The 24,080-nt window shown below is 40.7% G+C and overlaps 1 protein-coding gene across 2 annotated transcripts in view; it reads right to left on the bottom strand.

Moving 5' to 3' along the window:
* Window positions 1-21,213: 21,213 nt before the first annotated feature.
* Window positions 21,214-24,080, bottom strand: part of jmjd1cb (jumonji domain containing 1Cb) — a 74,117-nt gene continuing 71,250 nt past the window's right edge. For both annotated transcript variants that reach the window (XM_087792722.1, XM_087792723.1), the window contains 2 exons: window positions 22,670-22,801; window positions 21,214-22,475 (listed from right to left, as the gene is read on the bottom strand). In XM_087792722.1, coding sequence (XP_087648848.1) covers window positions 22,389-22,475; window positions 22,670-22,801 — 219 coding nt within the window. In that variant the 3' untranslated portion in view covers window positions 21,214-22,388. The remainder of the gene's footprint in view (window positions 22,476-22,669; window positions 22,802-24,080) is intronic.

The following is a 24,080-nucleotide window of genomic DNA, read 5'->3' as shown; positions in this document are numbered from 1 at the left end:
TTAATAAAACCAAACTTCTGTGAAGAACCTTTTGTGGATTGACTGTCATTTTCATTAACGTTTACACTCGACACTAAACAACATCAGTTGTGTAGCTGGTTGAGTTCGGTATTAGGAAGGGTTTAAAAACACTCACCGCACTTTAACTTTGAAAGGTTCAAAGGCTGAAACATGTCATTGAGACGTCCGAGATCAGTCACAAGTTCTCCAAGTTAGCAGTACTACTGCTATTAGCTCATGACAACCCAGTATCAGCAACCAAGCATCTGGGTCATCGTTTCTTCAAGGCCATTTAACCGAAAACATTCGACACTGCTGTTGAAATCACATTCATCATTGATACTGAGTTAATGCCGTACCAAAACTGATACAAATGATTTTAAGACAATTCGTTATTTTGAATTGGAGAATTGTTTAACAAATTAGATTACAAATAACTTTTGTTGGCTTAACCGACATGTCGTAATTTTGAAAATGATACTTCCAACAATTTAATTTTCCATAAGAAATTATTTTATTCTTAAGAAAGAATTAGACTGGTTGTGCCGAATGCTAGTCAAAAATGTTAAAGTTAGATTAAGTAATTAAACCAGAATAAACATCTAAGAATATAGTTAAAACGGTGAAGAATCTGATCCCTAACTACAATTCTAAAACTATAGTATTGAAGTGAAGCTTTGGCTGCATCTTTATCCAGCATTCAATTCTTCAAAATGTGATATTTTTCCTCAAAAGGCCAGACCATCATTTTAAAGTTTATTGATCTAGAACGTAAGACAGGATCATCGCTCTCACTCTGATTTGGTTTAGAGTTTATGAGCGTGCAACGACCGTGGCATCCCTCTAGTATATATTTGGCTTTAGGTCTTTAGGGTCAATTTAGCAGCCTGGGGTCTATTTAAATGAGGTTTCAAAGAGAGTAAATTGCTTGATGAAGACATTTAATAAAATTAGCCTGTACACACATGGAGCGTGGGTGGTCCTACCACAAACACACATTCCATTATCCACACGGAATCAATAAGTGGTGAGGATAAAGGAGAAGAAAATAGCAGCAAAATCTGGAATCCATAGAAGGAGGGAAAGCAAAGTTGAGGACTTGATGACCCTGGCAGATGAGCAGACAGAGGGTGAACCAGAGTTCACACTGATCAGTTCAGTTTCAGGCCACTGAACCAGCATAAACCTCCTGTGGAATTGGCCAGTAGCATTGATATATGTTTGCTTCAGCGATAGCAGGGGGAGATAAGAGCTGCTGCTCACATTTAGGATAAGTTAATGGATCACTGAAGAAGAAGTTGACTGTATGGTACGATTGAAGAGAGTTTAATCTGCCGGCTTGATGAGAACGTAACAGAGGAAAAATAGCTGACAAGAAGCTTGTGTTCTGTTGACTCAATGGATTTGAACCATTCAGGCCGAACAAGAAAAGTTGATTTCCATCTGTTGTTTCACACTGAAGCTCAACCCGTCAAACACTGGTGCTTGTTCATTTTTATTGCTTCTAAATGTTTGCATCCGACACCAACATCTCTTCATGAATGATGTGACAATGTTTGCCTCAAGCTGTTGTCGAAACATTGAGTCATGGCGTATAGATTTAGATGCTCATGACTTGTGATAAAACTGCTTTTTATGTTATAGAAGAACCTGGATTTGTCTTGAAAGTTTCTGTATTTTTAAGTCACAGCAAATGCCCTAAAATACTATATGTAACTACTTGAAATACCCAGGTATAGTAAAGAAATTGAAATAACAAAATAACCAAAACAACAACTCTGATGAAAGAGAAGAGAGAAAGGACATTTGAGTGGATGATTGACCTTAAAATTGCTGAAACTGTAAATCTCTCTTAATTTATATGTAAAACACATGGTTTGAATAGAATAAAAATGGTTGTATTGGAATTGCCCCCCTTTTACTTGACCTGATCATGATCCCTCCCCCCTAAAACTTCACTGAGAGCTAAGTATTCTAATTCTTTACCTCAATTGGACATTGCTGAATTTTTAATGTATTCTGCCCGTTTACGATTAAGAAATTTAGCTGAAATGATGTACATTTCCTTCACATAGTTTGTAATACACATCAAGACGAACATATTTTAATTTTCATGGGGGTCTTCTGCCCTCTTTGTGCCCCCTTTCCCTTGACCTGATCATGTTTCCCTCCCCCCTAAAACCTTCACAGAGAGGTCTGTAGTCTACATTCTAACTTTCAAAATATTTTGTCAAGTTTTTTGGGAGTCTATAATATATAAAGATCAGTCAGACATGACTATTTTATAGATATATATATAATGATGTTTTATCTATAATGTCTTAATATGTGTTTTTTTTTATGTAGATGAGTTTTAATTTTACATACAGTTATTTGTTTTTAATGAAATAAAGGAATTTTCTGTACGTGGGACACTAAAACTGAAGCCATAAAAAACGTATCTCACATTAAATCAATATTAAATTCGGGTAGAACCTTGAATCTTATTCACCTTAAAAAAAATGTAGTGAAAAAGTTAAAATATTTTTCAGGAGGAGAAATTGTGTCAAAAGTCATTCGCTCCACTGAGTGTCAATCCGCTGGAATAATATGACCTCCTGACTGTTATTGGGAAGGTCCACCCTTGGTTTTGAAAACAGCTGCAGCTCTTGTGAAGTGTTTCCAGAGGTGAACCTGCGACACAGTTCTACTGATGTATGTGGAGGAGAGCTGACCCCAGGTCAGATCAGATGGACCTATGGAAGGACTGTAGCCTGTGTTGTTCATTGGGAAATTCGTACTAAAATAATGATTCAGATCATAACAAGTAAAGTCATGCTCTTCCAGAGTGAATGTTTTGTTACTGTCACCTGACTGTAGTTGGGTGTTGTGCCAGCGTTGGTGGTCCAGGGCAACAGCACACAACCAGTGGAGTTCAGTCCTGGAATGCTTTCTCCTCCTGTCTAAACCTGACATAGTTCCAGCTACAGCAACAGAGATCCTCCTCTGAACTGAGGTCACGTCAATTCTAGAACTTTATTTATATTATTGTATTTAAATGCAACATTTATAGGTGAAGTAAGTAACATGATAATTATTATCAATATTATATTAAGGCTTAAACTCAACTTGACTTCAATGTTAATAACTTTATTAAAGTATTATCAATTTAATTGTAGTCTTTGTTGTATAAAGTTATTTTTCTCAGTCATGCCCACAGCATTATTGCTTTATTATTCAGTTTCTTTTCCCATATTAACATTTTGTAACAATTGTATTTCATTAAAGGTTATTTTACTGATAGTTAAACTGCTAAAAAACATCCAACCATCTGAACTGATCAGTTAGTGATGACATTTAAAAATGACGATCAAATTAAACTTGCTACGTGGCTCAGGAACATCTCGGGAATCCAGAGCCACCCATTTTTAAAGGTCACGGCTGTTGTTCTACTCCAAGTCTCTGGAGGATGAATGAGCACACCTGGTCCGAGGAGGATCTAAGCTAACATAGCAAAGCAACGAAAGTTCAAGCTTGTAAAAAAGAAACATTCTTGCTGACACAGCGACTCTGGCAAAGACCCACTCTCACCGTCAAACCCAAACACACATCTGTTAATATTTGTCCTTCAGAGACAGTCCAGTTATAGCAGGGGTCTCCAGCATTTAGTCCCTGGGCACTAGGGGCCCTCAGGAACCACAAGAGGAGCATATGGGCTTGTTATGAACAGTTTTGTATTAACTTTTTTACATTGTATTTTGGTTTTTGGTTTTCAAATCTGGTGAAACCATTGTTGGCGTTTGTATCATTTTGCATTTATAATATATTGTCAATCTTCAAAAAAATCTAACCTGTTAAAGCCAATTTTTCATACTTCATATATATTTGTCAGCTTGTTGGGACAGAAGTAACAAGAATATTTGAATACACATATGTTACAGTAAAGAGGGAACACAGTGTTGATGGGAGATATGAACATGTAAGACACACAGAAAGCTAAATGTTTGTATATTATCGTGTTTAAAAGTTCACATTCGAAAACATGCAGCCGGACCTGGACCTTATACCAACACTGCTGCTCTTTTTAGCGTCTCTTGACCTGCTGTGGTCCAAAACTTTACTTGGAAATTTCTCCTTCCACTCATTCATTCCACACTCACACCCATCTGCAACTCATAACTGTCTGGAAAACACAAGTCAGAAGTGAACCTGGCGCTCGTTCATTGTAAGAGGAGACTTGTGCGCCTCTTATGGTGATCCTGATCCGGTCTTGGATTTTCCTTTTCTGCACCATGGAAAGAATTCCAACGTTAGGCAGAGGAGAATAAGTTATTAACAGTCGGCCAAAAATGTAATGAAATCAACCAAATTTTGAATTCCAAATAAGAGATCGACACTACATGGAGTGGAGTTGACGCAAAATTCTGAGGGTTTGGTCGAGTGTTTGTATTACATGTTTCTAACTTCTTAATTCCCAACAAGAGGCTTAACCAGGAGTTGATGAAAAATACTCAAAAAGTTGCTCCTGAACGCCTCCCAAAAGGAAGACATGACCAGATAAAAGAGGACAAGATTTCTTCATGTTTCTTCTCGACTTAAGATTCAAATCTTTATTGTTATTCTCAACACTTACACATTTAAAAACTTTAAAAGGTCAAGACAACACAGTGATAAACATAGCAGCCCAAAGATAATGAAGAATAAATCTGCACAAATAAATGCGGAGGAGATTTTGTTCCATTGGTCCCCAAGGGCATCTTAAGTATGGAATATTACACATGATCGTTTTGTACTTGTTTGTCATTTCTGTCTTTCTTAAATGCACATCCACCCGTAGCTATTCTTGCTTACTTTACTCCATGAATACTTCCTTTTATACACGCAGACTACATCTGCTGACACCTTTCATATACATGCATAGATCTTACTACATGTACACACACCTCCAACATACATGTTCTAGCAACAGTCATACTTGCATATAGACTCACATCCAAGAAGTTCATCTGAATAGATTGTATCTCTCTGTTAGCTCAGGAAACTCTCCTAGAATTTGAGTGCACAAGAGTCTGGAATAGCTAGCACTCTATGGACGATGTTGCTCTGGCCTCATTCTCAAGTTGTTTTTCTCTCTGCTGTGTTCAGATTTACACACTCAGTGTCAGCCTGTTAGCATTGTACTGTTGTCCTGCCGCTGGTTTATGTCTCCACGCTGGCGATTATTGAGGCTGCACGGCTGTACTTGCCGCAGGTCACTGTGGACAAGACTCTCAGCTTCATGTCCAAATTGTAATAGTAAATTTGACGCTGACACCTTTATGTCTGAGCATCCTATCACGGCCACCGCAGCCCTGCAACCATCCCAGTGAACTTCTCTGAACTTTGCCTCCTCTATAGAGCGTCCCCTCCATTGTTCCCCATCACCAAGTGGATAAGAAAACCTTGCATGTCCAAGGCCATTTTTGTCAAAATTTGTGACCATTGTGGTGAATTTACACCACTTTACTGAAAGAGGATTGAAGCCTTAGTTCTTTGAATCACGTGCAGTAAATCGTTGTAATAGCCGGGGAAGTAGAGCGACTCTGAACGCAACACTTTTGTCTGCCAAATACCTTTGTTGCCCTGAGAGGTGCAGAGACACTGCAGGACAACTTGGACTTGAACACGCCGAGCAATATGACGGCGTGCCGGATACTTTTTTGACGTTAACACTCGTATCTACAGTAGACAATGAAGGTACTTTCCTCAGAGGACAGTCGTATTTGCTGAGTCAGCGCCATCAGGTCCAGTTTAATGTCGGCCATGATGGCCAAGGTCAACGACCATCAACACCCTTACAATACAATTACAGTGTCTGTTTCGGGAGGTCAGCGGGAGTCAATGGAAGCGTTAATTCCTCAAACTGCGTTAGCACTGTGTCTGCTAGCCCCTCGGCCCCCGCTGTGCACTTGTATGAGCGCTCGATAAGAAATGCTAATGGCGTCATTAGCATGGTTGTTAGTGGCTCCCTGTGATTATTCATAATTTGACTGTTGACAAGTTCGGCAGGTCAGGCCGAGGTCAGCTCCCTGGGGGACACTTGCATTTTACATAAAGACTTATTTATCAACAGCGACTCATTAAGGTTCGTCAGCACACGTTTGCTTCTGCAAACACAGGGACCCCAATATTAGCATGAGCGTGGATGCGTTTGCACTCATACCTTTGTCAATACACAGGAGACACCACCATAATATCAGAACAAGCTTAATGTTCACACCAGACCTACATTATTATAATAATAATAACGACCTTTCCTGATTCAAGTGATTTTTCCAATCCGTTTGCTGGCAAAATGAAAACATGAAACCCCTTATTTAGATGATTGGACTTGTTAATAATATTATTATTATTTCAAACTATAAATATCAATGAACTGCCATGACATTAATAATTCAAGCTTTATAATTGTGTCAATCTTATTTTGTAATCTACTCTTACTATATATGTTTGTTTTTTAAGTTGTTGGGGTGAAAACAATGGTCGCTCACACCATTAAGTGGAAATTGATTGGTCGGGAGAATGTTGTAATACCTGTTTTCGTCTATTCTTTTGCACTTTATAAAGACCTGCTGATTTCAATATGAATGTTGCAGCAACACTTGGGGCTGAAATACAGTCAAATGTCAATGACGAGAACTGCAGCTAAGTCCTATCAAACAAGTAAATGACCTCATGGACTTGTTTCCGATAAATCTTTTGGTCTGACACAATAATTGATTGGATTAATACGATTCAAACGTTGAATGTTTTCCTGCAGCAGAAACGACAGGACGCCTGATATTCCACTCACAATGATGCATGGACCAGCAGAGTATTCCTGCTGCAGGAACCTGGAAGAATCATGAGCCTGTTGGACTGATCTACTGTAAGCATTTAAACTGTTCTGGGATCGCTCGCACAGATTACACTTCCATGACATCTCCCTGGAATACCGCGACGGTCCTGGCCCCAGCAGGGGGGAATCCTCTCAGTTGCCGGGCTGTGGATGGGATTACAGATTTTCTTGACTGCTTATTACCCTCAAACTAGGTTCAAAAGTTCAGCACAGATGTGAACGGTGTCTGCACTCTGCAACCGGGCGAGCAGGCAATTGTTGCGATAAGGTTTGGGGAATACTTGGGATACCAGTGGGAGTTACAAGCGAAGGCCAAGGTGAGTGTGATACTGATGACTCAGCAAGAGGGTCACACAGAAGGCAGCGTCAAAACATTAACTGCACTTCTGTGACAGAGCTGTGTTTAACTCACATCATTTTCTTAACACACTCTTGAATGTTCTTCTGAGGTTGTTGTGTTGCGTGAAATCAACGGTTATAATCTTTACATCTGGTTTCTTGAAACATGCGATAGTGGAGTCAAAAGAAACACATGAAAGTGACGCTGTAAAAGAATTGAGGTCACACACGAGACATCTTATCACCCGAACCTCCATCAGCAGTCATGATAGCAGTGTGTTGATGTGAACCGTCCACGAGTTACCGATTCACAGACACAACCCTGATGTTTTACTGTAGTTTAACTGAAACCTCGTCAAGTTAAACACAAGAAAAACAAGTAGGAGGAGAAATACAGGTGTTTGAATCTTGGCACGGCTCCAAAAATATGACTTGGAGCCATTAACATTCATTTCCTGTCACTTTTGTACTACTTTGTGTGTTTATAGGTGAACTTAAATTAATGAAATACAAAACAGGAAATCCATTTTGTTGAGTAAAACATTTTTTTATTTTTTTTAATCCAGACTTTTATTATTTAACTTTTTTTCATTACATGTTTCAAGACATAGTGAACTTATAGAGCCGTGCTTTGACTGAACACTCGAGATGTTTAATGACACATTAAAGATAAAGGAAATGAACAAATGTCTAGTCTGACACATTTCAACTCAATAGACTGTTCAGTGTTAAGATCAGATAAAGCAGAAGTTTTGTTTATTCACCAGAAAAAACAAATATATATGTTATTAACCATTTAGTAATTTATCTTCACCAGCTACTTTAATATGAACATATACATATTCAAAATTCTTTTTTTTAATATCCTGCAAACTTTAAACATATTTCCCACAAAGAAACATAATTTTCCTAGAATACCATATTTCCGGGACTATAAGGCATCCTTTAATTTTTTTTAATCGTCAGTGCGCCTCATCATTTGGTTCACCTTTTGTACTTACTGACCTCAAACTGATCTTATGTGGTACAAAATGTTTGGTGTTATAGTATTAATGTGAAGTTTCTCTCTATTTTTTGTATTTCTATTCTTCATTGCCACCCTTAACATATAAATAAAGCCTTATTAATAGTTTATATATTGGATGATTATGATTTTATTACATATTTGTATATTTACTTTGGTTGTAAATCACATTACATTTGTTAAACAATTAAGGAACTGCTTCCTGAGATGATCTAATAAAAAAACAGAAATTAAAATCACTAATGTTTTTGTTTTGTGGTCGTTTATCTAATCTTTGCTTGCTGGAGAGCACATGTGACCTGAGAGGATTTGTACTTCCAGAAAGCGAGGATTCTAAACAGTTCATCTGGACAGAGATGTTGGTGGAGCAGTGACGTCTCATAATCATAATAAAGTATAAACCACCTCATGTCTTTTCGTTCTTGTTTGAATAGAAAGTTTATTTAAGGAAAGATGAACGTTAAAACTAAACTGTAGCTGTTGACTTCTCATGAGTCTTGACAAATGATAAATGATGAAAAGTGCTAATTTCATATCATATAACTAAGAATACAATGACATGGATACAGAAAATTACATTCAATTATGAGCCACATGTTCTGATATACAATTGTATTATTAAATTATAAAATTGACTTGTCTGTTAAAACATGAACCTGTGTGTTTGAAGTCGATTATTTGGTTGGTATGAGAAGTTTCTACCAGAGACGTAGAGTCATCCCAGAGCTTCATTTAACTTCAAACATGTGTCCAGAGTGTCCCCAAAACTTCAGCTACACAAACTGATCTTGACTCTTTGGTGCCGGGTGACAGGTGACTGGAACAGAAGGAGGTCGTGAGGTCAAATCAATGAACCTTTACAAGGGCTCCCTGCTCACACCAGCGAGTCTATAGGACAATAAAAAGTCAAATCAAAGGACAAACGTCCTTCTTTCTATTGCCGCTGATCTGGGGAGACAGAGGGACCTAACAAGTCTCTGTCACATGACCAGAAGTGCTTTGAAGAAGGAGGGAAACAGGATTTGACCTGGAGACGACTGCAATACAACAGTGTTGTTAACCAAGACAAACACATTCTACATGGATCCGTAAAGAAGTCGTGTCTCTCTGCTCCTCTTGGTTCCAAGGGAGCGACCGGTGCTGGGCGCTTCAGCGCAGGGAAAGTTTCAGCCACTGACGCAACTGAAGTCATGTGTGGGACTAGTTAAGGTGAACTTCCAGGGACGGTCATGCTATCAAAGAAAGGTTGGAGAGGGCAGGAAAGATGAAGTGGGCGTAAAAGAATGCTAGAGAGCCAGGAGTGCACTCAGAGGTGAGCGTCCACAGAGACGTGCGACACGGACTCGCTGAAGAGGCGAGCGCTGACAGACGCAGCAGCTAAGATGGAAGACAGGACGGTGTTAGTTTACGCTTCATTCAAGGAAGATGGAAGATTCTGCATCAGTGTCAAACTGAGTTGAGCAGCCAGAGGTGACGTCGTGGGGAGACTCCAGTCTGTTGTGTAACGTGGCGTCCATCTAGTTGTCCTGGGAATAGTTGGAAATAATGATGAATAAAGATTTTAACTTAGTATTTTACATATAAACTTCAGCTCTTGGTTACATTTATAAAATTTAGAATTTGCTGTTATGTTCACTAGTTAGTTAATGTCAAATTGCATTTATTGTTTAATTATAAAACAATAATTTTTGCTTGTTTTTTGTGTTCTTTGAGAATCTTTCTTCACAAAAATATGTTCAGCATGAAGTCAAAGCTGCAGTTCTCCCAGTGAGATGAGGGTGGCGCCACAGAGGCAAAACCAGACTAGAAATAACATGTGATCTTTAATTAAAAGAGTTCAGATTAAAACGCTGTTGGAGTAAATGGATGAATTCTCGCTGGCGGTTAAAATAATTTCTCTTAACTTCTACTCTTCCCTCGTGACCTGCACCCGCGGGTCCTTCAACGAGGGAGGAGGTTTTGGGGGCACAGTTTAGGGGCCGAGCAGGGAGGACCAGAGAGATTCATTTCACACAACATCCGTCATGTTCTCATGCGACTGTGACCCTGCGGACCCGGAGTTTTATTATAGATTATTGCATCAGCCCAACACCGTGCAGGTGTTCATGAATTCATGAAGCTCCATCAATCAGAGCAGATGTTTGTGCAGGTTTCTGCTGACTCAGCCATTGACCTTGATAACAGACCCTCTGTTTCAAACTGTCATGTGACCAGGATCTGAACCCTCGTACAGTGTGAGTCTGTGTGCAATAAACATAACATCCAGGGATGCATGTGTGCGACGATACAACACAAACATTTATATTAAACACAAAACTGTGATCCAGCAACTAAGCAAGTCAGTCAAATAAATACTATATAAAATGTATTTTGCCTTTTTTCTATTAGAGGCCAATTATGGTCCGGGGGCACATAACTATGTTTCTTAATGTTTTTCTTTTCCTTCATTGTTCAATTCTAAACCCAACCAACTGGAAGATTTCTTTATTTTTATTCACCTTAAACCTCCTTCATTTCATCTTTTGTGCAGCTCTTGAATGGACTTGCTTGAGACTAAAAAAGAAATTGCCATCTAATAGCACTTTGGTCAATATGTTTTGTCAATACTTTCTTATTAATAATTCTGAATATTTAAATAAAACGAATAAATCTAACATACATTTAATGAGATATGTTTCCTTCATCACTTATTTATCAGGCTTGAACGTAACAGTATATTATGTGTCCAGTCCTGGTATAAAGGTTCTAAAATATCCTAAAATATCCTTATCTTTTATTTGCTCTTTGTATGAATCTTCCTTTTAATAGGAAACTGATGGTTTTGTGACATGATTATATCTATGTCTATCAGTTTTATATTAATCAAATTAAATTTTAAAAATGATTCACTTGCACAACAAAGGTAACACATCATTCACACGCCAATCATTCTTGAACGTTTGGTGCTGTTCATGAAGTTAAGTAAGCAGAAAACATGGGCTAAACACTGCAAACACTGCAGTGATGAGTTCACTGGGAGGGAGCTAGATAAAAAAAGAGCAGTTGTAAGGCGTTCATTAGTGTGAAAGTGATTTGATTTCTGGTAGATGGACATTATTATATATATATATATATATATATATATATATATATATATATATAATATTATTAATATTATTACTATAGTTTAAAGAAGAAGATTAAATACATTCTGATGTCCTCCTCCTGAAAACAGCCTGATGCTGGACTAAATGTATGACTAGAGTGGTTCACAGATACGTTGAGCTGATGTCCATGAACCATCATGTTCAGTGTCCATCATGACGTGGTCATGACAGTCACGGAGCAGCAGAATCTCTCTGTTGCTTGTCGTCCCAGAGACAAATGTTGAAGTAAGAGGATGTATAATGATAGAATCAAGCCACTAGGACGACTACACATCCTGTACAATATCCTCCTGCAGCTCTGTTGAACACAGTTATGGATATACAGTGAGAGCTGACTGAGAAGTGGACCAGAAGTGAGAAGTGGACTCACAACGACTGGCTTCACGTCTTTATCAACTGCTGGCACATGGACCTGAAGACAGTTCAGACAACGAAAAGGTGGATTTATAAGAATATCGCTGACCACTCCAACTGGTCAAATGGAAGCTGGTCCACCCGGAGACTCAGTGACACGCTGTCCCGGATAGTTCCTGTCGTGGAACTACATAAAAGGCCCGAGAGAGTCACACACTGGTACACACACCTCATCTGGGGTCATCAGGAAGTAGAAGACAATTGAATCCAGCAGACGACCTGACTCCTGGCTAATGGCACCGCACTTAGAGGTGACACACACACACACACACACACACACACACACACACACACACACACACACACACACACACACACACACACACACACACACACACACACACACACACACACACACACACACACACACACACACACACACACTCACACACACACACACACACACACACACACTCACAGGACACAACAGTGGCCCGTTAAAAGAGTGTTGGGCATCAAAGGATGTCCAGGAGCCACAAATGTGTGTGTGTGTGTGTGTGTGGACCAGATGGATGCGTGTGATCAGCTCATATAATGACAAACACATGAATCACATCTCTTCAAGATTTTACCTGTTATCTGTCCATCATTCTCCAGTACATCTATCACTCCATCCTCACATCCATCTACGCCTGATGTGTGTGAGTGTGTGAGTGTGCGTGTGTGTGTGTGAGTGTGTGTGTGTGTGCAGTAGAGGTGTGATGAATCTGCCTATTAATCAGAGATGTCAAGATGGAGTGAACTATTGGCCTCTAACAGCCAATAAATACAGCTTAGCCAGACAGAGGTTGAATCCAGGTCACTGTGTGTGTGTGTGTGTGTGTGTGTTTGTGTGTGTGTTCATATGTGTGTGTTTGTGTGTTGATTTCAGGTGATCATAGTGACATCAGAAGAAACAACTGATTGTCATCATGACGGTGTCACTAATGTTGTGTACAGTGAGAGTCTCTTCATGTACGACTGAAGCTTCATCTTCTCTTCTCTGACTGGTTTCCCAGCTGCAGCGTCAGCAGCCGCTCGTCCTCCTCTCATCTGTCCGTGTCCGTCTCCCGGAGACAGCGTCACCTTTTAGCCCCGTGAACTGCCTGGCCTTCAGTCCCACCTCCCACCGAGACCACGGGGTCAAAACCGATCCAACCCAGGAAGTGATTTTACGCCCTTCACACGTGTGACAGTCTTTGAAAGAGACACACGACGGCCATGTCAGATCTTTGAAGTGTTGGATGAAGACGCCTGGACTCTTGTCTCTCCACCTCCACCTTTGTCTCTCCATCTCCACCTTTGTCTCTCCACCTCCACCTTTGTCTCTCCATCTCCACCTTTGTCTCTCCACCTCCATCTTTGTCTCTCCATCTCCACCTTTGTCTCTCCATCTCCACCTTTGTCTCTCCACCTTTGTCTCTCCATCTCCACTTTTGTCTCTTCATCTCCACCTTTGTCTCTCCATCTCCACCTTTGTCTCTCCATCTCCACTTTTGTCTCTTCATCTCCACCTTTGTCTCTCCATCTCTATCTTTGAATCTCCACCTCCATCTTTATCTCTGCATCTCCATCTTTATCTCTCCACGGCCACCTTTTTCTCTCTATCTTTATCTCTATGCCTCAATCTTTATCTCTCCACCACCACCTTTGTCTATCCACCTCCTTCTTATTCTCTTCACCTCAATCTTTGTCTCTCCATCTCCACCTTTGTCTCTCCATCTCTAACTTTGAATCTCCACCTCCATCTTTGACTCTCCATCTTTGTCTCTCCATCTCCGTCTTTATCCCTCCACCACCACCTTTGTCTATCCACCTCCTTCTTATTCTCTTCACTTCAATGTTTGTCTCTCCACCACCAGCCTTTTCCCTCCATCTCCACCTTTTTCTCTCCATCTCTATCTTTGAATCTCCACCTCCAACTTTATCTCTATGCCTCAATCTTTATCTCTTCACCTCGAGCTTTAACTCTCCATCTCCATCTTTATCTCTCCACCTCCATCTTTGTCCCTCCATCTTCACATTTGTCTCACCATCTCTATCTTTGTTTTTCCATCTTTGTCTCTCCATCTCCATCTTTGTCCCTCCATCATTGTCTCTCCACCTCCACCTTTGTCTATTTATCTTCACATTTGTCTCTCCACCTCCATCTTTGTCTCTACGCCTCCATCTTTATCTCTCCACCTCCATCTTTGTCTCTCCACTTTCATCTTTGTCTCTTCTCATCCATCTTTGTCTCCCAATCTCCATCTTTGTCTCTCCATCTCTATCTTTGTTTTTCCATCTTTGTCCCTCCATCTTTGTCTCGCCATCTCCATATTTGTCCCTCCATCTTTGTCTCTCCATCTCCATATTTGTCTCTACACCTCCATCTTTGTCTCTACACCTCTATCTTTGTCTCTACACCTCCATCTTTGTCTCTCCGGCTTGGTTTCCTCACCTCCACCTTCATCCATCCACCTCATTCTTTGTCTCTTAACCCTTGTGTTTCCATCACCATCTTTGTCTCTCCGCCTACACCTTTGTGTCTCCTCCTTCATCTTTGTGTCTCCACCTCCACCTTCGTGTCTCCCCCTTCATCTTGTCTCTCCATTTTTGTCTCTCCACCTCCTTCTTTTCACATCACCTCCAGGAGTTTGACGTTGTATTACAATTGTTTTATATTAACAGATGCTTCAAAGACGTTTCGTGGAGGACAGTGTTACAGATGATCGTGTCAAAATCAGCCACAAGAGAGGCTAATATAACAACACACATGAATACTCTCTCTCTCTGACCAATCATCTGTCCATGAAAGCTTGTTTTTAAAAACTCATACACATCTTTATATATTTGGAAGTAAAATCATGAAATGATTCTTGACAATAGATGAATGGGTTTATTGCAAGCGCTGAACTGGTTCAGTCTGATTGAACACAAGCTCACATCTCTGACCATCTTCTTCTGTCCAGCAGTCCATTTGTTGCTCACTCTGTCCACACGTTATCCTCTGGTTTACCTCTGTCCCTCTGTTACCTTTGGCCAGGGCTATGTATGCCTGGTATGCAGCAGCGTGCTTGTGTGTGTGTGTGTGTGTGTGTGTGTTTGCACATGTGGGTCCTTGAGTGTGTGTTTCAGGGTGAGAATTACCCTTTAATGATCCACATCCAACAAAAATAGTCACTTTGAATCCATGTGGTTTTTCACTTGTCACACATTTTCTCATGAGCCTATTTAGTTCACAGACCCATCAGATGAAATGTTTCACTTTAATTTACTTTTCTTTTATAGCGTGTTTTAACTTATATAAACATCGTACATGGTCATTTTTTTGAGGCCCATCAAGACAAAATAAAAAGGAGCAACATTGCCTTAATATGATGAAAACGTTTGATGAATGTTTGACATTGAAATTAAAATGTTTAAACTTTTCATTATTAGCTGAAAATCCCTGTATTCCTTTAGTATTGTCTGGTGACACTGTTGTACCAGCATTCCTTTACTGATTTTGAAGGGCTTAAAATTAAAAATATATATATTTAATTTCGAAATTTTGTATTTGAATTACTGAAATTCAAATACAACATTTCGAAATTAATAATTTGAATCAAAAACACATATAACACGTAATTCATTTTGAAAATATTCAAACTTCTTTATTCATTTCCTCTGGTCAACCACTTTTAAAGATTTAATTAAATTCATTATAACAAAATTAAATCCTTAAAATAATATTGATTAAAAAACATCTATATTTTAAAAACGGAAAATTTGGTTCAAAAACATGATATTATTATATTGGATTTACACTTATTGAAAAAGGAGCATCATAAAGAATAGTTTTTTGATCATTCTGAAACATTTCTACACTTTCATGAGGTTAAAGGGTTCCAGCTCAAGTCTTGATGGAGTTAACATCAACATCTTTTACGCAGCCATTGTCAAATAAGATTATTTCACATGTTTTATTTTGGTGAAAATCGTGAAGATGTAAAAGAGCATCTTCAGATGTTAATTTGAGAGATAGCTTCAGGGTCTCTTAGATGTGATGATTCATAAACGAGAGAAAGAGTTTGTCTTCAAGAAAGAAGTAAGAAGATGTGACCAGTGGAAAAGATTGTTATTATTTAATGTGTTGCCTTATAATGAAGCTTTAAATTCAACTTTTCTTCTGGCCGGTGCGTGTCATGGACGAGAGAATGTGCTGCTCAGTGTAAATCAAGGCTTCTCTGCTGCAGTTCACTTTTCCTTCATGACCTGTTGTCATTGTGTTTGACCCCGCCATGATCTCAACACACATTCCTGCCGCGGTGTGTGTCAGGACAGTTGAACTCACTTGCATTGCAGTGATGCCATGATGGGCATCTGTCCCTGACACCCATTAAAATAATATTATTATTATTTATAAGAAGAAGAATAATAATAATAAGAATAATGAGAAGAAGAAGAAGAAGAATAACAATAAGAATATTGATAATAATACAACAACAATATAATTAATACTATAATAACAATAATAATAATAATAATAATAATAATAATAATAATAATAATAATAATAATAATAATAATAATAATAATAATAATAATATAATAACAACAATAATAATAATAATATAACAACAATAATATATATATATATATATATAGTCATAAATATATCAACAGCAATTAAAGTCAAGTGCACACACGACACAAAGGTGAAACACAAAACAAACTTGTCCACAGAAGTGTGTGTGCAGCATAAACGAAGAACTAACTCTGATAGAGTCACGTGCAGATGAGACACTGATGTGAATCATCATCTTCATGTTTCCATCAAATAACATGTTTCATGAGGAGTGAGACTATGTTGATGTGGTGAAAACCTCTCACGCTGAAGCTCGATGCGACAGCTGTCAGAGGAGGATGAGCCTTGATTTGTACCTGTGTTTGCACGTGAGTGTGTGCAGGTGCATGTTTAGCGTGCGTGTGTGTGTGTGTGTGTGTGTGTGTGTGTGTGTGTGTGTGTGTGTGTGTGTGTGTGTGTGTGTGTGTGTGTGTGTGTGTGTGTGTGTGTGTGTGTGTGTGTGTGTGTGTGTGTGTGTGTGTGTGTGTGTGTGTGTGTGTGTGTGTGTGTGTGTGTGTGTGCTAATGAGAGCCTCCTGGACTCTCTGAGATGATGTAAGACTTGAACTTGAGTGGCTGGTCCTCGGTCAGCCAGAGTTCATCCAGCATGTTGTTGATCCTTCAGAGACAAAACATCACTCTCACCCTCCTCCTCCTCCTCCTCCTCCTCCTCCTCCTCTACTGTAATCAACACCTCCTGCTGCTCCTGATGACCTCCTCACCCCAGCAAAGCTGTCATCACACGATGAAGACGGCTGGTTATGACGACCTCTGACCCCGGCCTATCACTGGTGTTTGTGTTCGACAACTATTTCACTACCGACTGAGAAATAAGTACAAACGTCTCGGTCGACTGGACCACGAGGACTCGCGATGACCTTGAGGCGTGATCCTGGAGAGGTCAGCTGTGGCGGACGGTTTCATGATTCACTGTGTGTGTGTGTGTGTGAGGTGTGTAACAATTGTCACATTAATGTGTGTAAATCACTGAAGAGCTGCTTCAGCATCAGAGTCAAACTGAAATTTAAGATTAAGATTAATTCGGAGAAAAGTCCAAAGGACGTGAGGTTTACTCGGGGTACTCCGGGGGCTTCATGTTCGTGGTTATTCTAATATTCTCTCCGTGTTGAAGAGGAGAAATTGCAATCGTAGCAAGTAAAGTAAAGTTGTGACACTTTGAGTCTTTTTATTAATATGTTGATCAACAAACAACACGAGTAAAAGAAACAAACCGTAATTGAACGACAACGACAATCTCTCACAGAACTGAAGGTCATTTAATCATGTTTGGACACGTATGGATCTCTATATATATATATATATATATATATATATATGATCTCATGATCATCTTATAGGCTCATACGTGTTGACAAATACAACTACGTTTGTGTTTTTTCATTCAAATGTTCTGCTTATATTTTAACTATTCAACATCCTGCTACGATACATTTTCATTTACTTTGATACATTTATTTTCACCTTTATTTTGTTCTTAACCTTAGGTTTTCATCTTCCTCTCGTTGTGTATCTTTGCTAACAAGAGTTAAATACACATCAGTGTCTTTGGACTTCATGTGTGCACGTCTGACACCTCAATCCAAACAAAACTGTTTTTTATTTATTCCTCCTTCTTCTTCCAAGACTGGACAGTTCTGGTGCGACAACTCAAATCCAGAACCAGGTCCAACTGGTCTCACATGAAAGTCCACCGACTTATGGAATACACACACTTACACACACACCGTGCACCTACACATACACAAACACACACACACGCACACACAAACATATAAAAAACTCACACACAGAAACATAAAAACGCTGAAAACACATATACAAACACACACACAGAAAAAACACACAAGCACATATATAAACACACACACACACAGAAAAAACACACAAACACATATATTAACACACACACAGAAAAAACACTCAGAAACAGAAACACAGAAATACATATAGAAGCACACACTCACAGAAAGACAAACACAGAAACACTAACACACATGTAGAAGCACAGACACACAAAGAAACACACACACAGAAACAAATAAACACAAACACACACATGGAAAATTACACTCACACAGAAACACAAAAATACACATAGAAAATCACACTCACACAAAAACACAAACATACAGATAGAAGATCACACACACACAGAAACACAAACACACACATAGAAGATCACACACCCACACTCACATACACACACATTCCCAGTCTTAACTCAGCTGCTTGGAAATCAGATGATGATGAAGTGTGTAACGTGTGTGAGAAAAACATCTTCATCTGATTCATCGTTCAGTTGAAATCCACTTCCCTGTTCTCTGGGTCACACACACACGTCCACACACGCTCACACAAACACACACACCTGTCCTTACGTTCATCTCTGCCAGTTGGAGTCAGATTGCTGCGTAAGTTCCGGCAACATTTTGTGAACCATAAAAGTGGCAGCAGTCTGTTCAATGGCTTCCAGCCCAGAACAGCAGGTGTGTGTGTGACTGTGTGTGACTGTGTGTGACTGTTAGTGACTGCGTGTGACTGTTTGTGACTGTGTGTGTCTGTGATTGTGTCTGTGATTGTGTCTGTGATTGTGTCAATGAGTTCATCTCGGCATCTTGTGTAGTGTGTGTGAGGTTCAGTGCAACTGGCATCACACACTGGAGGTAGAGATGCGGGTGTGTGTAGTAAAGGGTCGTCCAGGGGACAGACACACACAGCCCCCCCTCACCCCAACAACACACGCACACACACTCACGCACTCCTCTCTCCTCTTGTTCCCCTCTGCCCTCAACTTAAACCCTCACCCCAATCTTACCCCAGCCCTCCACCTAGCCTTACCCCCCGCCCCCCCCACACACACACACATGCACGTCACCCTGTTACCTATGCACCCCTCATACATACACACACACACACACAAACGCACACACATGCAACTCATCCTGTTACCTATGCGTCCCTCAAACACACACATGCACACCTACACACACACACATACACACACACACACACATGCATGTCATCCTGTTACCTATGCATCCCTCTTACACACACACACACACCCACACACACACACATGCATGTCATCCTGTTACCTATGCATCCCTCAAACAAACACACACATGCACACACACACATGCACACACACACACACACACACGCATGTCATCCTGTTACCTATGCACCCCACAAACACACACAAACATGCACACCTACACACACACAGGCCGTCACCCTGTTACCTATTCACCCCTCACACATGCACACGCATACACACACATGCACGCACACAAACACACACCCACACAGACACACACACACTTACACACAAACACCTCAACACATACACACGGTCAAGTGTATTTGGTTAGATTTGGTGTTTTTTTTTTTTTTTCTTCATGCTAAACACCAATAGGAGATGATAATAACAACAACAGAGTAACGACATAGTAATGATCGTATGAAGGTTAGATCAGTGTCTTCATGGATCCAACAGTTGAGTCGACATGTGTTTGAACAACATTCATGATCTTCTGCAGCAGCAGCAAAATGTTGTGTTGACAACTTTGATACACAAATGATGAGTTTCTTCTCTCTGTCAGTGACAACCAGCTCACTATAGTGAGCATTACCTTCATGTTCACACCTGCTGTGTGTGTGTCACTTTATATGTGTGTGTGTGTCACTGTATGTGTGTGTGTGTGTGTGTCACTGTATATGTGAGTCTGTCACTGTACGTATGTGTCTGTCATTATACATGTGTGTCTGACACTGTGTGTGGGTGTGTGTGGGTGTGTGTGTGGGGGTGTGTGGGGGTGTGTGTGTGTGCGTGAGTGCGTGTGTGTGTGTGTGTGTGAGTGCGTGCGTGTGTGCGATGTCATATCTGCTCACGGGCGGCAGACAGGGAGGAGCAGCAGGAAGCTGTCTCCTGTCAACACACACAATTTATGACACCGTGTGTGTCTTTGAAGACCTGCTGCTGTTTGCTTACACACACACACACACAAACACACACACACACAGATAGACACACGACACACGCACGCACACATACACACTCCTGAGTTTACAGGGTTCGAAACCAAACAGGTGATGTACGAACACAATGCTGAGAAATAAAACGTGATCGTGGTGACCTCCGCGTGAACTTAGGGATGAACTGTCAGTCACCCCAGTCAGTTCGCGCACACGCACGCACGCACACCGCCGGGAGGCTCGTCGCGTGAAGAGCAGAGTGCACGTGTGTCTCTGCTGAAGCTTTGCGTGAATGAAGGAGTTGATCCCACTTTACACAAGTCAGCACTGGCCCGCGTCACTCACACGCGCGTGACCGCCACACACGCAAACAACACATACAAACTACAAGTTAGAAAAGTGTGTTCATGTTGTGTATTTATGCTGCTTTACTGTCGCACAACATCCATGTACACGTGTACTCTCGGCCGAGAAGAATGTTAGAGACTGAAGTTAAAATCATAAATGTTTCAATCATCTGCGCATCAGTGACTCATACGTGCAAACACCTCCCTCTACCGGACAACACTGGAACTGTGCGGCCATTTTCTTCTGTTGAACTGGAGAAAGAAAAAGTATTAAAACACCACCACCCTGTGGTCAATGTGTGTAATGCAATATTTGCTTCAAAATTCTGTATCGGATTATTTCCAGCATTGTGAGTCAGTATTCAGTGGACAGATCATTACAAACCTTTTAGGATATATATTTATATCATTTATTTCTCCTTATTATTGTGTTAATTCACATTTGATACCAACAATGTGGATTTTACGTGTCGTTATACTGGAAATGAAAGATTGTGGAAGAGGCTGAAAATATGACAAACTCCAAACATTGATAAATCCATTTTTAATGGAAAATGTAAAACCCTTTTGAACTTCAATGTACAAAGCATGTAACACTTGCACTTTAAAATTTGAAATTGAAGCAAGCCATGTTTTAAAAAAATACCTTAGTGAATGTATATATTTACATGTTATACTTTTTCTTATTACTTTATCTTATTTATCTTCAAAAGCTCAACATAGTAAATCTTAACAAAACAAAAAAAAACAAGACAAGTCATTCTTTTCTTAAATAAATTACATCTTTTTTTGTAAATGTCTGAATTTTACAGTGAATACTTGTTTTCATAAAATGCTGAAGAATATAAGCATATACACAATACAACTTTTACATGGTCTTTACAAGAGTTTGGCAGTTGTCTTCAAAAAAAGTGGATTTATGGCATGAGGACTTTCAAATTCAACATTTCCCAAAGTTACAGGCATTAAAGTTTGTGTGTTAGTCTTTGTGTGCGCATGTGTGTTCTTGTCCTCAATCACAGTAGAGCCGTATTACAACTGATAATCACAGAGCAAAATAAAAAAACAACTGTACAAGTCACATTTACACAAATGCTTATCTGGTATCACATTATCATCGAGCAAGAAAATAAATACATCTTCACAGAGGAAATCAAACATTTGTATGAAAAAAAGAATCAAAGAGCAAAACTGCAACAGACAGAACGACAACAGAAGGACGAGAACAGACAGAAGGAACAGACGAGGAAGAGTGCAGCCCTCCGTCTGTTCCAGCGAACATCTGAGATTTTTGTTTTGCATTTTTTTTAACCCCTTTTTATTTTTTTTCTCTTCTAGGTATTTTGGATCCTGATGCTGCTGGTGATGCTGCTGGATCAGCAGAGGGGCGAGTGAGGATCTCCTGCCTCAGAGAGGAAGAAAACCTGCGCTGTGTGGAGGCCACAGTAGACCGGCGAGCACCAGGGGGCGCCAATGTTTGTGTCTACTCGTGAGCGAGATTTTCCAGAACATTCAACTGGAAAAGTCACTAAAATATCACTTAGTGGCTTTTGTAAGGCTCAGCTCTCTCCCAGAATGCATCTGCGTGCTCTGAAGCGTAACTTCCAGTCCGACCCCCTCACCGCCGGGTCCTGTTGGCACTGCAGGTCTGACACCAGGAGCGGCTGGGAGAGTGGATGCAGCGGCAGGGATGGACGAGGTCAGGAGTTCTCGTCCTCCTCCTCTTCCTCACTCCTCTTCAAAGAGCTCACCGCCTCCTTCACACAGTGGTAGAGGATGTTCTTCACCTGAGGAAGAAGATGCTGCTTAGAATTCTCCTCACAGAGCTTCACAGACCGTGTTAGACTTTATAGTCTTGAGCTTCAGGGCGCTCGTGTGCGAAGCTCTGATGTGTTCTTCAGAAACTCATCTCACTCCAGACATCACTTCTTATCGGCTCCGTCTCTCCAGCTCATGTGTTCTGTAGCTGCCGACGACTCACCTGCAGTTTATCCTCGTAGTTGACCTCGTCCTTGCTGGAGCGGAGCTCCTGCGTCAGGTGGAAGGAGTTGGACACATGTTCAGGAGACACAAAGTCATTGATGACCTGCACGCAGCTGTGGAGGTTCTGGACCTGAGGGAGGAGGAGCCACGTGATGAGCACATCAACACTGGCATCTGTGTTTGTCTAAAGGTGTGCATGTCTGTGTGCGTCTTTGTGTTTTCATACATGTGTGTCTGTTTGTTTGCATATTTGTGAGGTTGTCTGTACATGTGTGTGTGTCTGTGTGTTTTTATGTGTATGTGTGTGTGTATGTGTCCATTTTCGTTTGCGTGTATGCAAGTGTGTGCAACTATAGGCAAGTGTGTGCGTCTGTAAGCAAGTGTGTGCAAGTGTAGGCAAGTGTGTGCGTCTGTAAGCAAGTGTGTGCAACTATAGGCAAGTGTGTGCGTCTGTAAGCAAGTGTGTGCAAGTGTAGGCAAGTGTGTGCGACTGTATGCAAGTGTGTGCGTCTGTATGCAAGTGTGTGTGTCTGTAGGCAAGTGTGTGCGTCTGTATGCAAGTGTGGGTGTCTGTATGCAGGTGGGTGCGACTGTATGCAAATATGTGCATCTGTATGCAAGTGTGTGTGTCTGTAGGCAAGTGTGTGCATCTGTAGGCAAGTGTGTGCGTCTGTATGCAAGTGTGTGCGTCTGTATGCAGGTGTGTGTGACTGTATGCAAGTGTGTGCGTCTGTATGCAAGTGTCTGCAACTGTAGGCAAGTGTGTGCGTCTGTAAGCAAGTGTGTGCAAGTGTAGGCAAGTGTGTGCGTCTGTAAGCAAGTGTGTGCAACTGTAGGCAAGTGTGTGCGTCTGTATGCAAGTGTGTGGGTCTGTAGGCAAGTGTGGGTGTCTGTATGCAGGTGTGTGCGACTGTATGCAAGTGTGTGGGTCTGTATGCAAGTGTGTGCAACTATAGGCAAGTGTGTGCGTCTGTAAGCAAGTGTGTGCAAGTGTAGGCAAGTGTGTGCGACTGTATGCAAGTGTGTGCGTCTGTATGCAAGTGTGTGTGTCTGTAGGCAAGTGTGTGCGTCTGTATGCAAGTGTGTGCGTCTGTATGCAGGTATGTGTGACTGTATGCAAGTGTGGGTGTCTGTATGCAGGTGTGTGCGACTGTATGCAAATATGTGCATCTGTATGCAAGTGTGTGTGTCTGTAGGCAAGTGTGTGCAACTGTAGGCAAGTGTGTGCGTCTGTATGCAAGTGTGTGCGTCTGTATGCAGGTGTGTGTGACTGTATGCAAGTGTGTGCGTCTGTATGCAAGTGTCTGCAACTGTAGGCAAGTGTGTGCGTCTGTAAGCAAGTGTGTGCAAGTGTAGGCAAGTGTGTGCGTCTGTAAGCAAGTGTGTGCAACTGTAGGCAAGTGTGTGCG

The sequence above is a fragment of the Callionymus lyra genome, chromosome 6 (genome assembly GCF_982586985.1).
Source record: "Callionymus lyra chromosome 6, fCalLyr1.hap1.1, whole genome shotgun sequence".
In the NCBI taxonomy this organism is placed as follows: Eukaryota; Metazoa; Chordata; class Actinopteri; order Syngnathiformes; family Callionymidae; genus Callionymus; species Callionymus lyra.
Note: the sequence above shows the minus strand (reverse complement) of the source record. Positions and strands in the feature narration are given on the sequence as shown.